Consider the following 13,094-nt stretch of genomic DNA (forward strand, 5'->3'; position numbering starts at 1 on the left):
TTAGTAGATTTGGATAGGGCACAGCAAGATTTTGAGGGAAAGAGATTTAGGACATTTTCTTTAGAGAAGGTGGAGAGTATGGGAAGGATGTGGGACAAATCTAGGGAGGTTTATGAGTGGGCTCTGCAAGGGGTATATTGATATAGTAGAGGTAAAGCATGAAACATTGACCATCTGGGAAGGATGGTTGCCCAAAGGGGATAGAATGATAGGGAAATAAAAAGCTGAACTTTGTAATCTGGACGTTTGACCTGTGTTTTTGTTTCCTTGGCTGCCCAAGGAAATACCATGCAATGGTTCAGCTTAAACAATAGGAATTTATTTGCCTATGGTTTGAGGCTGGGAAAAAGTCCAAATCAAGACATAATCAAGGCAACATTTTCTTCCCAAAGACTGTGGCATTCTGGGGCTGGCTGCTGGCAGTCATTGGTCCTTAGCTTGTCCCATGACAAGACACGTGACAACATCTCTTGGTCTTTCCCTTCTTTTCTGGGTTCCATTGATGTTCAGCTTCTTACTTCCTGTGGTTTTCTCTCTGTGAAAAATCCTTCTGCTTATAAAGGACTCCAGGAATAGGATTAAGACCCATCCTGATTCGGCTGGGCCACACCTTAACTGAAGTAAACTCATCAAAAGTTCCTGCTTAAAATGGGTTCACAGCCATAGGAATGGATTAGGGTTAAGAAGGTTTTTCTAGGGTTCATATACCTCCAAACCACCACAGTTAGCAAACTATAGCCAGTAAACAAACATACTTGGATGTTAATTTATAATTGATTAATCAATAATTGAAGATTATTCCATGTTTTAAGTTTTGTTTCCAAAATCAGTGACATGAACCTATGTATCAAGCATGGATGGAGTATTTTTTTGTAAGTATTTTTTTTTTTTTTTTAAAAAGAGGGAGAGGGAAGGAAGGAAGGAAGTAGGGAGAATTGAAGAGTGTGTGTGTTTATTAGAGAGATTATATAGATATAAAACATATTTGTCTAGTAGTAATTGATACCCTTCCTTTTAATTGATATGTTTGTATTATTCTGAATCATTCAGGTAATATTTATAATGCCTTATCTTAGGCTAAGATGGCAAACTTGTCAAGCTTTATCTTTAATAGCAAAACCATTTTACTTTCTTTAAGTTGATTAAAAAGTATTTGTGTTGGAAATAGCGAAAACTATTGTACACTATTTTTTTATTGTTCCTGTGGTCAACCTTTTGCAGTGTTGAAGATTGTTCATTTGTCATTTGTCTATGCTGTGAGGCCATTGGCAGTCCTTGGGCTTAACTTACACTACTGTTTTTAACATGTTAACAATGTGTTTTACAACTTCTTTTTTTTGTGTGATTTATACACTTTGTAGAGATTCACTTTGTTTCCGTAATTAAGACTTTAATCAGGACTGAGGTTCTGGGATTCCTATATTTTCTTAGTATATTCTCTTTAATATGATGTGTTTGAAGGGAGTTTCTTCAATTCAGATTTACTGTGCTTTCTTATGCTTCGTTTTAGACCTTTTTTAGGTGGTCTGTCCATAAAAGATGATTATATTTTTATGAGGTTTTCGTATTGATTAGAATTGGTTGACAACCGGACTGTATTTTACATTTATAAAAAATCTGGTTGTCTTGATAAAGTAGTTAATAAACTTTATGATTTATTTGCTGACTTGATTATATAAAAGCCACTGTTCTTGTTCTTAAATTAATTGCTTCCTCAAACATTCTTACATAGAAGTTAAAAAATAGACTGTTCCTTTCTGAACTCCAAGGTATCCTTCTATCCAGCCTATATAACTTGTGTGTGTGCATATATGTATATATATATATATATATATATATATATATATATATATATATATAATTATTTCAGGCTTATTATTGCCCTAATATGATTATTTGGAAGGTAGAGAATATGTTATGTGTATGATTAGTTTTGTACATCCTTATTGTTTTAGGCAAAAAAGTTTAAAAGTAGGTATTTTTTAATGCAATTTTGAGATATATTCACATACTACACAATCCATCCAAAGCATACCATCAGTAGCTCACAGCATCACCACATAGTTGTGCATTCATCACACAATCAGTTTTCAAACATTTTTATTACTTCAGGAAAAAAAAAAAGAAAAATTAAAAAAAGAACACTCAGAGCATCCCGTACTTCTCATCCCCCCCCATCTCCCCCATCATTGATCCCCAGCATTGGTGTGGCACATCTGCCACTGTTGATGAAAGAACATTAATATTTTACTGTTTACTCTAGTCCATTGTTTGCAGTAGGTGTGATTTTTTTCTCGTATGTTTACCACTTCATTATTAACTCCTTGTACAGTTTGTACATTTGTTCTAGTTCAAGGAGGAAATTTTTTATATTTGTATAAAAGCAGGTATTTTGATTTTGTAAGCCAAATGAATGATAATGTCAGTGTTCTTTTGCAAGTAATATATTTTCTTCTTGTTTTAGGTCCTTTTGTTCTGCATCACAGCTGCCATGTACATGTTCTTTTTCAGGTATGTTTTGTTATACCTATTTCCTTTTTAATACCAAAAGCAGTACTCCTTTGCAATTTTTATCAACCAGTAAACTAAAGTATTCTCCAAATAATTATCCCCCGTAAGTGGCATGAGTTTTTATTCCTGGGATGGTCAGAGATAAATATTGCTTCTTAGTGAGTAGAGAAAAGAGAAATAGAGGGAAAGATGATCAGTTTTTTTCATCTAGGAAAGCTGAATATGTAAATTAACAGTCCCCACATCCTGATAAATAGGGTTTTTTTTTGCAGCCTGATTTTAGGTATTCTACACTGTCCTTATACAACAACCAACATCTTACATTTCAATGAGAAAGAATGAAAGTAAGCCTTAATCTAAGCCTTCTGTAAAGATAAGGTAGCACAGTAATCATAGTCTATAAAATACTAAGTTTGACCATAATGCCAAAAATTTTATTTTTCATTTACACTAGGACTCTTAAGAATACGAGAGGAATGTTAGGATGCCTCAAGAATTAAATGCCATTAAGAACAATGTCTGTCATTATCATATAATTGCAGCAGATTGGGAATAGGATTTTTGATTAGGGGAAGTTTATTCCTTTATAATCCTCATTTTCAGTGATACCATTAATGCCCATTTATTTCTCATCTGTTACACTTATTTGAATCAGATCTTTCTCCCTTTTTTCTGGATATAGGCAGAATTCAATCACAGTGGGAAAGACAAGGTTTTTAAAATGAAAATTTGCACTTAAGTGGCAAAGGCAGTTACGGACTTTTAATAAGAAATATTTGATGGATAATTTTTTATTTTTTCCCTCAATAAGACAGTTAAAGCATACTGAATTTTTAATCCATTAATTTCCTGCCAGAACATCCGAATAGATATTTGATAAAGCACAATGATATAATTTTAAATTATTTTGACTTCATCAAAAACATTATATATAAATACAAAATGATGATGTTGCTGTTATGATTCACATAAAGGACAGCCAGGCTATTAAGAGGTAAAAAATGTATAACAATTCAAGGTAGTGGGGATTTGATATGCTGAAGATAGTTAATGAGGGCATAGTATTTTATTTCAGTCATTAGGGACTGAAACATCACTGCGGTTGTCTGGTGGTCTTTGTGAAATTGTTTGGCCTATCTGTAAGTCTCAATATATCTTCATACACACCATAGTATTCCTGTACCCCTTTCCCTCTAATTAAATAATTTCAGGGTGAGTGGGAGAATTAGAAACAATGATTATTTCATTTCATTAATTTCCAAAAACTCCATAATTTTACTCAGACACATTATTAGGACAATATTGCAGAGAGTTCACATAGTTTGTTGTTTTGTTCTGTTAATTCTGAAGATAAAGCATACCCATTGGGGAAAATGTAATCATAAAAATATAAAAATATAGAAGTGTGCTTTTTTTTTTTACATGCACAGCAAGAAAGTACAGTGTTGAATAAATTTTCTTTTTGTGTAAATTCCTAACAGAACAGGTAGTTAAATGAAAAAATCCTTTCTAGTGTGGCACTTAAACACCATATCTGAGTAATATGTAGCATTTCTTAGTTATCAGAAGTTTTGAGGTTTAAAAAAGAAATTGTATATCGAATACACTGATAATGCCCAATTTGTAGCATGGATCTGGGAAATTATATTTTGAAAACTGCTGCCGTCCACCTAGTATTTTTGGTATAGGAAGAAAATCAGCTCTATAAATATGTATTTTGGTGCAGCAGTACAGAATCTTTTCCTGTTTCAGTCACAAAGTCTGGGTTAAAAACAACAGCTTTAAAATACTTTCCAGAAGGCTCAACACAAGGTTTAAATGCCAGGATAAACGTTTTCTGTTTTCTAAGGATGGTGGTTGTTTTTCTCTCAAAAGAAGCACTATCACCAAATTCCTAATGTTCTTGGCAGCAATTAGTTTGAATATCTCAACAAAAGAGGTTTGGTAAATGGTAAAATGAAACCATTTATATAGTGGTACAAACAAACAAAACAATGTTATATGTTTCTCTGAACTCCGCCATGTGTTGGAATGAACAAATAATCTTGTATGTAGCATTTGGCAAGTCCAATTGCTTTAGAATATTTTATTTGTACAATTCAACTTTATTATAAATATAGATCTTTGAGGGCACATTTATTTCATTTCTCCATAATTATTTTAGACCTCTAATTGCCTAATGTTAGATAATTAAATATCAAATGGTATTTTCCCCAGGGCTCCATTTATGGTAATTTCCTCCTTTGAGGAGGGTATAGGGAAAAAATTAATGTTTCGAATGAGTAAACTTGTATTTTTATCCTAAGGTATACATGGGGAAAAGGAAAATGAGACCCATTTTCAATAGAGGGAAATTTATTCTAATTGCCTTTTTTTGTTGTTGTTAAAGAAAAAACTTGAGGAAATAATTCCATAAAGTTTTTTCTATAGGTGACACACAGGATATGGTGGTTATAGTATGAATTTACTTTAAAAATGAAGGAGAGTTCTTAGTTTTGAAAGCTATGACTATCAAAATGTAAAATGAAAATGGAAATATCTTTTGCATAGCTCTTAATAGTTTTTTTTTTATTAAATTCAGTTTTATTGAAATACATTCACACACTCTTAATAGTTTTTTAATGCAATTTCATTGAGATTTATTCACATACCATATAGTCCATCCAAAGTATACAGTCAGTGGCTCACAGTATCATCATATACTTGTGCATTCATCACCACAATCAATTTTAGAACATTTTCATTACTCCAAAAAACAAAAAAAGAAAAAAGAAAAGAACACCCAAAACATCCCATAACCATTATCCCCCCTATTATTTATATATTTATTTTGTCTTTATTTTATTACTCATCTGCCCATAAACTGGATCCAGGAAATGTCAGTCACAAGGTTTTCACAATCACACAGTCCCATGACAAAAGCTATATAGTTATATAGTCATCACCAAGAATCAAGTCTACTGCATTGTAGATCAACAGTTTCAGATATTTCCTTCTAGCAATTGTAATACACTAGAAACTTAAGGGAATATCTATATAATGCAGAAGAATAACTTCCAAAATGACTTTTTGACTCCTTTTGAAATCTCTTAGCCACTGAAACTTTGTTTCATTTCTTTCCCCCCTTTTTGGTCAAGAAGGCATTCTGAAGCCCATGATGCTGGGCCAGGCTCATCCCTGGGAAGCATGTCCCACATTGCCAGTGACACTTTCACCCCATCTCCAATATTGGGGGTGGGTGAGTAGTGAGTTAATCTGCAGAGTTGGTTTAGAGATACAGGCCACATCTGAGCAACAAAAGAGGTTCTCTGGGGGTGACTCTTAGGCATAGTTATAAGAAGGCTTAGCTTTGCCATTGGAGAGATACGTTTCATAAGGGTTAGCCTCTAGATTGAGGACTTGGCTTATTAAATTGGGAGCCCCTATTGCTTAAGAGAATAAAAGGAATTCCCCAGGTGGGGAAGTTTAATAGTTACACATTTTTCCCCAATCCCTCAAGGGGACTTTGCAAATACTTTTTAATTTTCTGTCCAAAATATTCTGGAATGTATTGGGGCATTACATTAGCTGGTACAGAATAACAAGATCTCATTCTCTATTCTTGGTATCATGTAATTACATTGTTTAAATGAACTGACGAGATAGGTTAAATTAGATTGTGTGCTACAGAAAATATTAATTTTGTACCAAATAAACCTCTCTTCCTTTAGTCTTACACAGAAGTTGGAGTTTTAAAATACCGTCAATATCATCCTTTACCCTGTATTCTAATTTACCTTAGTCCTAACAAAGTCTGTTTCATTCATGTCTCTAATTGTAGTCTGATCTCTTTTTCAGCTTCTTTAACAGTTGCTGTATGGAGTAATGCTGACTTTCAGAGCTGTAGAACTCTAATTTTGAGTCTCAGGTGTCACATACCCAAATCCAGGGAACTACCAGGTTATAAACAAAGAGCTCAGCATCTCAAAATATAGAAATAGCAGTTAAAACTCAGGAATAGATGTGACTGCTGTAAGAGCTTCCAATCTAGAAACATTTGTAATTGCCTTTTTAAATAATCCTTTCACATACATTATCTCATACACAGCGATCCTGAATTCCAGTCCATACATCAGGAATAAGGTTTATGTAATATTTCAGTCTGAATCTTGGGTACATTTCAGAGAGTTGGGAATGGGGTGGGGAGATAATATTTGGAGATAATATTTGTTCTAGTTCTGTTCTAGTTCTCAGGCTGACTGTTGTCCAGCCATCCAGCTATTTATTGATACTAACAAATAGTATGGTTTCTGTTATGAATTGAGGTACAGGGAGGGCTGAAACATATTTTAAAGATGTTTTGAAAGAAAGCTCTGGCTGTACAACCCCAATGGACATTCTGCCTTTTTTTGTTCAATCACTTTATTATGTTTGTTAGTGTCATAGCTGGGCATAGAGGGTTGTCTGTCATGGCCAAGCAGAAGTCATGGTTGAAAATTTGACAGAAAATTATGCCTCTTACACCCTTTTAAGGCATTTCTTTTTTCGGTAAAGCAGCTTGAGCTTTTTCAAGTCAAAAGTTTCATCATTGTTCTTGATTTAGGTTTGATTAGGACCTACTAATAGGTCACAACCAGTAATGCGAAAAACTACTGAGATAACACGTGTGCTCACAGCATGGTCATTTGTTGCATTAGTAAAAGTAGATTTAAGAGAAGTGATTGTTGTGTTTAAGTTAGGAGAGTTATTTAAAATAAGAGAATTTCAAGAATGAGGGTGTAATGTAATATTAATGCGGTAGATATATCCAATAAGGTAAGGGTTAAAAAGTGTTCATTTGCTTTAGCAACCTGGAGGCCAATGGTAACCTTCTGTTAAGAGAAATTTCTGTAGTTGGTTTCTGGTTGTGGATTAAGAAATAAATGTGAGATAATAGGTTGAGTAAGTATATACTAAGAAATTTGAAAGAAGAAGAAAGGAGGGTAGGTTAGAGGATTAAGGGTTTTTCTTGTTATTTTCTTTTTTAACACAGAGACTAGACTATGGGAAAGTTTAAATAGATAAGCATTGGTTGCACAGCAGGAGGAATTGACAAGTTGGAGAATCCAAAAAAAAGAGAGATGGTCTAAAACTGTAGTCCAGAATGCCAACAGAGATGGGTAGATTGTTAAACCTACTTGTCTGGGAGAGATCATAATAAATGATTAGGAGGAAATAAAGCTGTGTTTGGAAGCCTAGACATATGGTGAAGTAAAAGAGAACTGATGGATAGAAAAGGTAGCAAACAGAAAAATTTGATGTTTATGGCTTCTTAAATATATTAAATCATTCTTAGAAAGTAAATTAACTTTTACCTGGGCATGTTCAGCCAGTGTTTTTTAGAAGATACATGCTGGTGAAATAAGGTACTTTAATAATTGACAACCAAACCATTGAGCTTACCAAAAAACATAAAATGTGACTTATGAAAAGAAGTATAGAGACTATTAGGACTGTTGTTTCTTCAAAGCAAATGGAAAAAGTGAGGAAACATAAGTTCATAAATGTTGTAAATTCTCACTAGCTATTAGAATGCAAAGTTCATTAGCATGTCACATGGCTGACTTTCTTTTTGGGGGAAGAAAATGAGTCGGCTCATTTGGTGAGTGTACTGCATCTACAGATGAGAAATTTTTGGCAAATTTATTTTCACTTTCTGCCTGTCAGCCTTTGAGATACTTGTGCCCAGATAAAGAAATTACTCAAACTTTTTATAACTAATATATAAGGGAAATATTGTATGGAGAAATAGTAGGAACTTAAAATGCATCCCCTTAAAGTTAAGGACTTAATGGGGCATAATCATGTCAAAAGTGGTAAGTTGTCTTTCAGAAACATGCTGCAGCTTTGTTTTCTTATCAATAAAAATGGTGTTTTTAGGTGGTTTTCTAAATGTTAATGTTTTGTTTGTTATTTTTCACTGATGTCAAGATTCAAGAGATGGATGAGATCTGTATGTTATCAGATCAGTGAAAAGTTCACACCGTTAGTATCTTGTCATTCATTGCCATGTAGGCTTATTCTAGTCCCATGGTGTCCTCAGAGGTCCCATTGGATATAACAAGTTTCTTTGTGAATCAAGATGGTGATCTACACTTTATTAAAATAAAAGATGAGCCATAATTATGGATATCTTTTTTTCTTTTGACAAAATAACCTGGAGTACACTGCTGACCCAAGGCAATTTTAACATCTGTTAGCATTGTTAAGCTAAAATCACATTGGTACTATGCTATCTTATATCATTTTTATTTAATCTACACTTTAGAATAGCAATAGTTGTATCATGAAAGAGAACTGAATTCCAAATTCAACAAATTATACGTATAATACAGGCAGAAAAATAATTATTCCTATAAAGCCACTTTACCCTTTAGGAATTATGAGGAATGAAAATAAATTAGTTTTGTTTTAAAAATGACTATTTACAGAAGATTTTAATATGCCATTTGGAATTAACAAAACATTTTTAATAAGGCGTTTCTGTTTTGAGCAACAAGAAATTCCTCTTGGGTTTAACAATCTGTTGCTTTTACCAGAGTCTCATTAAATCAAGTATTAATAGGTAAAAGAAATAATACATCATGATAGGTTGATAACAACAGTGACAAATCTTTGAAATAATTTTAACACTGTTTTTCTCCTTTACAATGACAGCAATAGTTTGTTAGTATTGGTGATTATTACTAGAGGGGGTTTTAGGTAAAAGAATACCCAGAAATGTTGGAATGAATGAATGATATTGAGTTAAAAACATTTAATGTTTAGAACTAAAATTTTTAGCTTTACGAATTTTCATTAGCTTAATGAAAAACATAAATGTGTTTTAGGAGATTCCATGAAGTAAAAGAAATTGCAGTCTTTGATGCCACATAGAACAGACCCTCTCTTCAGGTTTTGGCTATACCCCTTACTAATTCTGTGGCCTTGAGCAAATTACTTGACTTCTCTCATCTAAGTTTTTCCTCCATAAAATGATCCCTGTGGTTATGAGAATTAAGAACAGATACTCCCATAAGGAAATAATTTTTTAAAAATGGTATTTATGTTTCCAGCCAATCTTTAAAAAGTTATATGACTTATTAATGAACCTATAAAATATTCTTTGAGTATCGTGCCAGTAGTACTATAGAAACAAATAACATTTATGATCTTTTCTTGAGAAAATACATTTCTGTCAAGTATGTTACAGTTAAAATAGGGGATTGGAAATTCACAAATTCTGAGCTATTTCACCTACTCCCATATTTGGAACAAGAGTTCAGAGTATATAGAATAGAAAGTGAGGGGATAGAAGAACAGACTTGGAGATCTTGGGGGAAGAATGGTTTAAAAAAAACCCCAGCAAAACAAAACAAATAAAACTGGATAATAATGCAAACTGAGGAGCCAAGGGATTCGGTTATGGACTAAAATGGGGGCTTTCCTCCTACTCTTCCTTTTTCTTTCTTCTTCTCCATCTCTTCTCCCTCTGACACCATTCTTACTAGAGAGGTATTGGGACAGGACAGAAAGCAAGCCTTGAGAAGAAGGGGTCTTGGAGGTATAGGGTGGATAGGTGGTGGACTGGGGTGAGGAGTGGGAAGTGAGAGGCCAGGGCGAAAAGGTAAGAAATATGTTGGCTCTGAATTCCCAAAGCAGCAAGATTTTATGATCTTTCACACCACTACCAGCCTTACTTTCAACTAATTGCTGGTGAGAGCATTGAAAACTGGATGAAAATATCTAGAAAGATTAAAAGATGAAAATATCTAGAAAGATTAAAATGGATAAAGAAAGGTGTTAAACAGGGTATCCTGTTTCCTATCTGTTCTTTGTTTCTATGCAGTTGACTCTGTTTCACCTCCTGTCTGTAGGGGAGGGAGGAGGGATGAAGAGGGGAAGGAGAAGAGAAAACAGTTATTAGAAGCAGTTAGCTAAAGAGGAGGACTTGGTTATGTTTTGTTAGATTGACCATTTGTATTTAAAGACATGCATTTTACATGTGTTTTCAGTGTGCTTATAAGGCAGTATTTTTACAGAATTTGCTAGTATATCATCTGTAAAGGTGGGTATATCATTTGTAAAGGTGGGTAAGAACTTTTAAGTTTCAGGTGTCTATTATAAAAATTGACCACAAGACCTGCTTGCTTCCCCAAGATGTAGGCTCTCTACTGTCTACGTAGAAGCTTCCTTTGTCTTAAAGGAAAATTGTTTAATGGGGATCTTTTAAAATGAAGTCTGAAATTCTAAACTTCTTTTAATTATTAATATTCACTTTAATGCAGATACCACTTTATGGCTAAATATTATTACAGTGTCCGTTTTATTAGCCAAAATCAGAAATTCAACTATTCACACTTACATACCCCATTCAGAATTGAGGTATGATTGTTACCTGTTTTTGAAAATATGAGATTAAAATAATTTGGAATACAGGACAATTTACAAATTATACAGAAATTGAAAGCAGTTTGGCTTTGAAAAGATGACGAAGATATGCTTGCAGATACTTTTAAGAATAACCTCTGGATTTATTTACTTGAGTTATGATATGATGCAATATGCCTAGAGAGATTCTTAAATTTTGGATTTTATGATGAATATAAAAAGATTCATTGAGAATGATAAAACTTACCCTATAATGAGAAACAATGCCTTGCAAATTAGAAAAGCAAATGACCAGAATTTTGTGAAGCATATTAGAGGGCAAAAGGCCCCAAATTAAGGTGATATTAAATTATTTTTAATAAAAAATAATAACTTTTACCCATTGTAGAAAAATGAGCAAATAATGCTAAAAACAAAATAATAATCATAAATACCTATAATCCCTTTTTTCAGACATAAATAATTACCATCTTTGTGGGTATATCCTTATAGGCTATCTCCTGTTTCTTTCTCTGTCTGTCTCTCTCATTGACCCTATTTCCCTTCCTCCTTCTCCATCTTCTTTCCTTGCTCCTTTCTTCCCTCTCTCCTTCAACATACATATTTGAATGTTCTCTCCCCAACTCTTCAAATGGGATCATACCATTTAGGCTGTCTGATGGAATGCCATTTCTTGGGCACATCTGCATTAAGAAAGACTGAGAACTTTCTTTGATTAGTAAGAGGCACCATGAAGCAGGAAGCAGGCAATGTAGTGCAGCCTGAAATAGAGCTTTCCGTTTAATCTGTATGCACACATACACACACATGCACACTCATGAGTTAAGTTTAGGTGAGTTAAATTAAGCCTTCTGTTTAAGCTATACATGCACATACACACACACTTGTGAATTAAGCAGTTAAGATCAATTGCCTGCTTTACTAATTATCAAGAATGCTATGATTTACTACTTCTTTCTCAAGCCTGAGTGTTCGTTGTTTCTATTATTTTCTGCTGTTTGAGTTCTTCTAGATCTATCAGGGTACACTAGAGTAGAGCAGAGTTGGTTAAGAGTATGAATTCTGGAGCCAGACCATGTTGGCCCAAATCCTTACTCCATCTTACTTGTTTTCTGGTTGTGGGCAAGTTACTTAGCCTCTCTGTACCTCAGGTTTCTAATCTTAAAATAGGGATAGGAATAGTACCTATCTCATGGGGTTATTGTGAGTTCTAAAAATCTGGCGCATAGAAACATTCAATAAATATTAAACCCTGTTTATTTTTTAAATCTGAGCTGGAAAGATCACTTATTTTATGATTCCATTTGTATGAAATGTCCAGAACAGGCAAATCCACAGAGAGAGAATGTTAGATTGGTGCTTGCCTAGGGCTGGGAGAGTGGTGAGTATGGGAAGTGACTGTTAATGAGTATGGGATATTTTTTAGGGGTGATAAAGATGTTCTAAAATTGAGTGTGATAGTGGCTAGCACATTTGTGAATATACTAAAATCTATTGAATTTTATGTAGTGAATTGTGTAGTGCATGAATTATATCTCAATAAGCTTTTATTAAAAATGTCTGAGCCAGAAACAGGTATTCATTGTTGCATAGTGTCATAGGATTTCATGTGTCATTACCATTAAACATTCCCCTGCTGCCACATCTCAGGCATGTTACTGTTTTCGTGAGTACATAGGCACATATTGAAAGAGAAAATCAAGAAACTTAACTTTTTCTCAGGTGTATTTGAAGGAGGAGTGTTTCCTTGGAGAATAACAAAATGGAGAATATGCAAGTGCATTGCAAGGAATGTCAGCTCTCTTTCCAGAGTTGTCAGAACTACAGTTTAAGAAATTCATGCTTTTAGTTCTGAGAAACTTTACTGTAAAATTAGAGAGAAGTAATAGAGGAAGCTGCATTAGAAATGACAAGTATTTATGAGGTTATATTATTTCAACATTGGCCTAATAAGACTGAAATTTGGTTTTGATATTTATGTTAGGATTTTTTTAACAAAAAAGTTAAATTTGAATGTATAGCTTTAAAAAAGTTTTATAGGAATGCTAAACAAAGATTAATTTTAGAAAAATATAGATGTGACTTAATACTAGAGGTATTAGTTTATTAATTGGAAGAAAACAAGTTTGAAGAATCAAGATACTTTATATGAAACATTTAAGCTATTAGTGAGTATATTCTCACGTATTAATCTG

The 13,094-nt window shown here is 33.5% G+C and overlaps 1 protein-coding gene across 1 annotated transcript in view; it reads left to right on the forward strand.

Moving 5' to 3' along the window:
* Positions 1-13,094, forward strand: part of TMEM135 (transmembrane protein 135) — a 332,704-nt gene that overhangs the window by 226,680 nt on the left and 92,930 nt on the right. The window contains exon 6 of the mRNA XM_037841001.1: positions 2,465-2,511. Within this exon, the coding sequence (XP_037696929.1) occupies positions 2,465-2,511 (47 nt within the window). The remainder of the gene's footprint in view (positions 1-2,464; positions 2,512-13,094) is intronic.

This window comes from Choloepus didactylus, chromosome 6 (genome assembly GCF_015220235.1).
Source record: "Choloepus didactylus isolate mChoDid1 chromosome 6, mChoDid1.pri, whole genome shotgun sequence".
In the NCBI taxonomy this organism is placed as follows: Eukaryota; Metazoa; Chordata; class Mammalia; order Pilosa; family Megalonychidae; genus Choloepus; species Choloepus didactylus.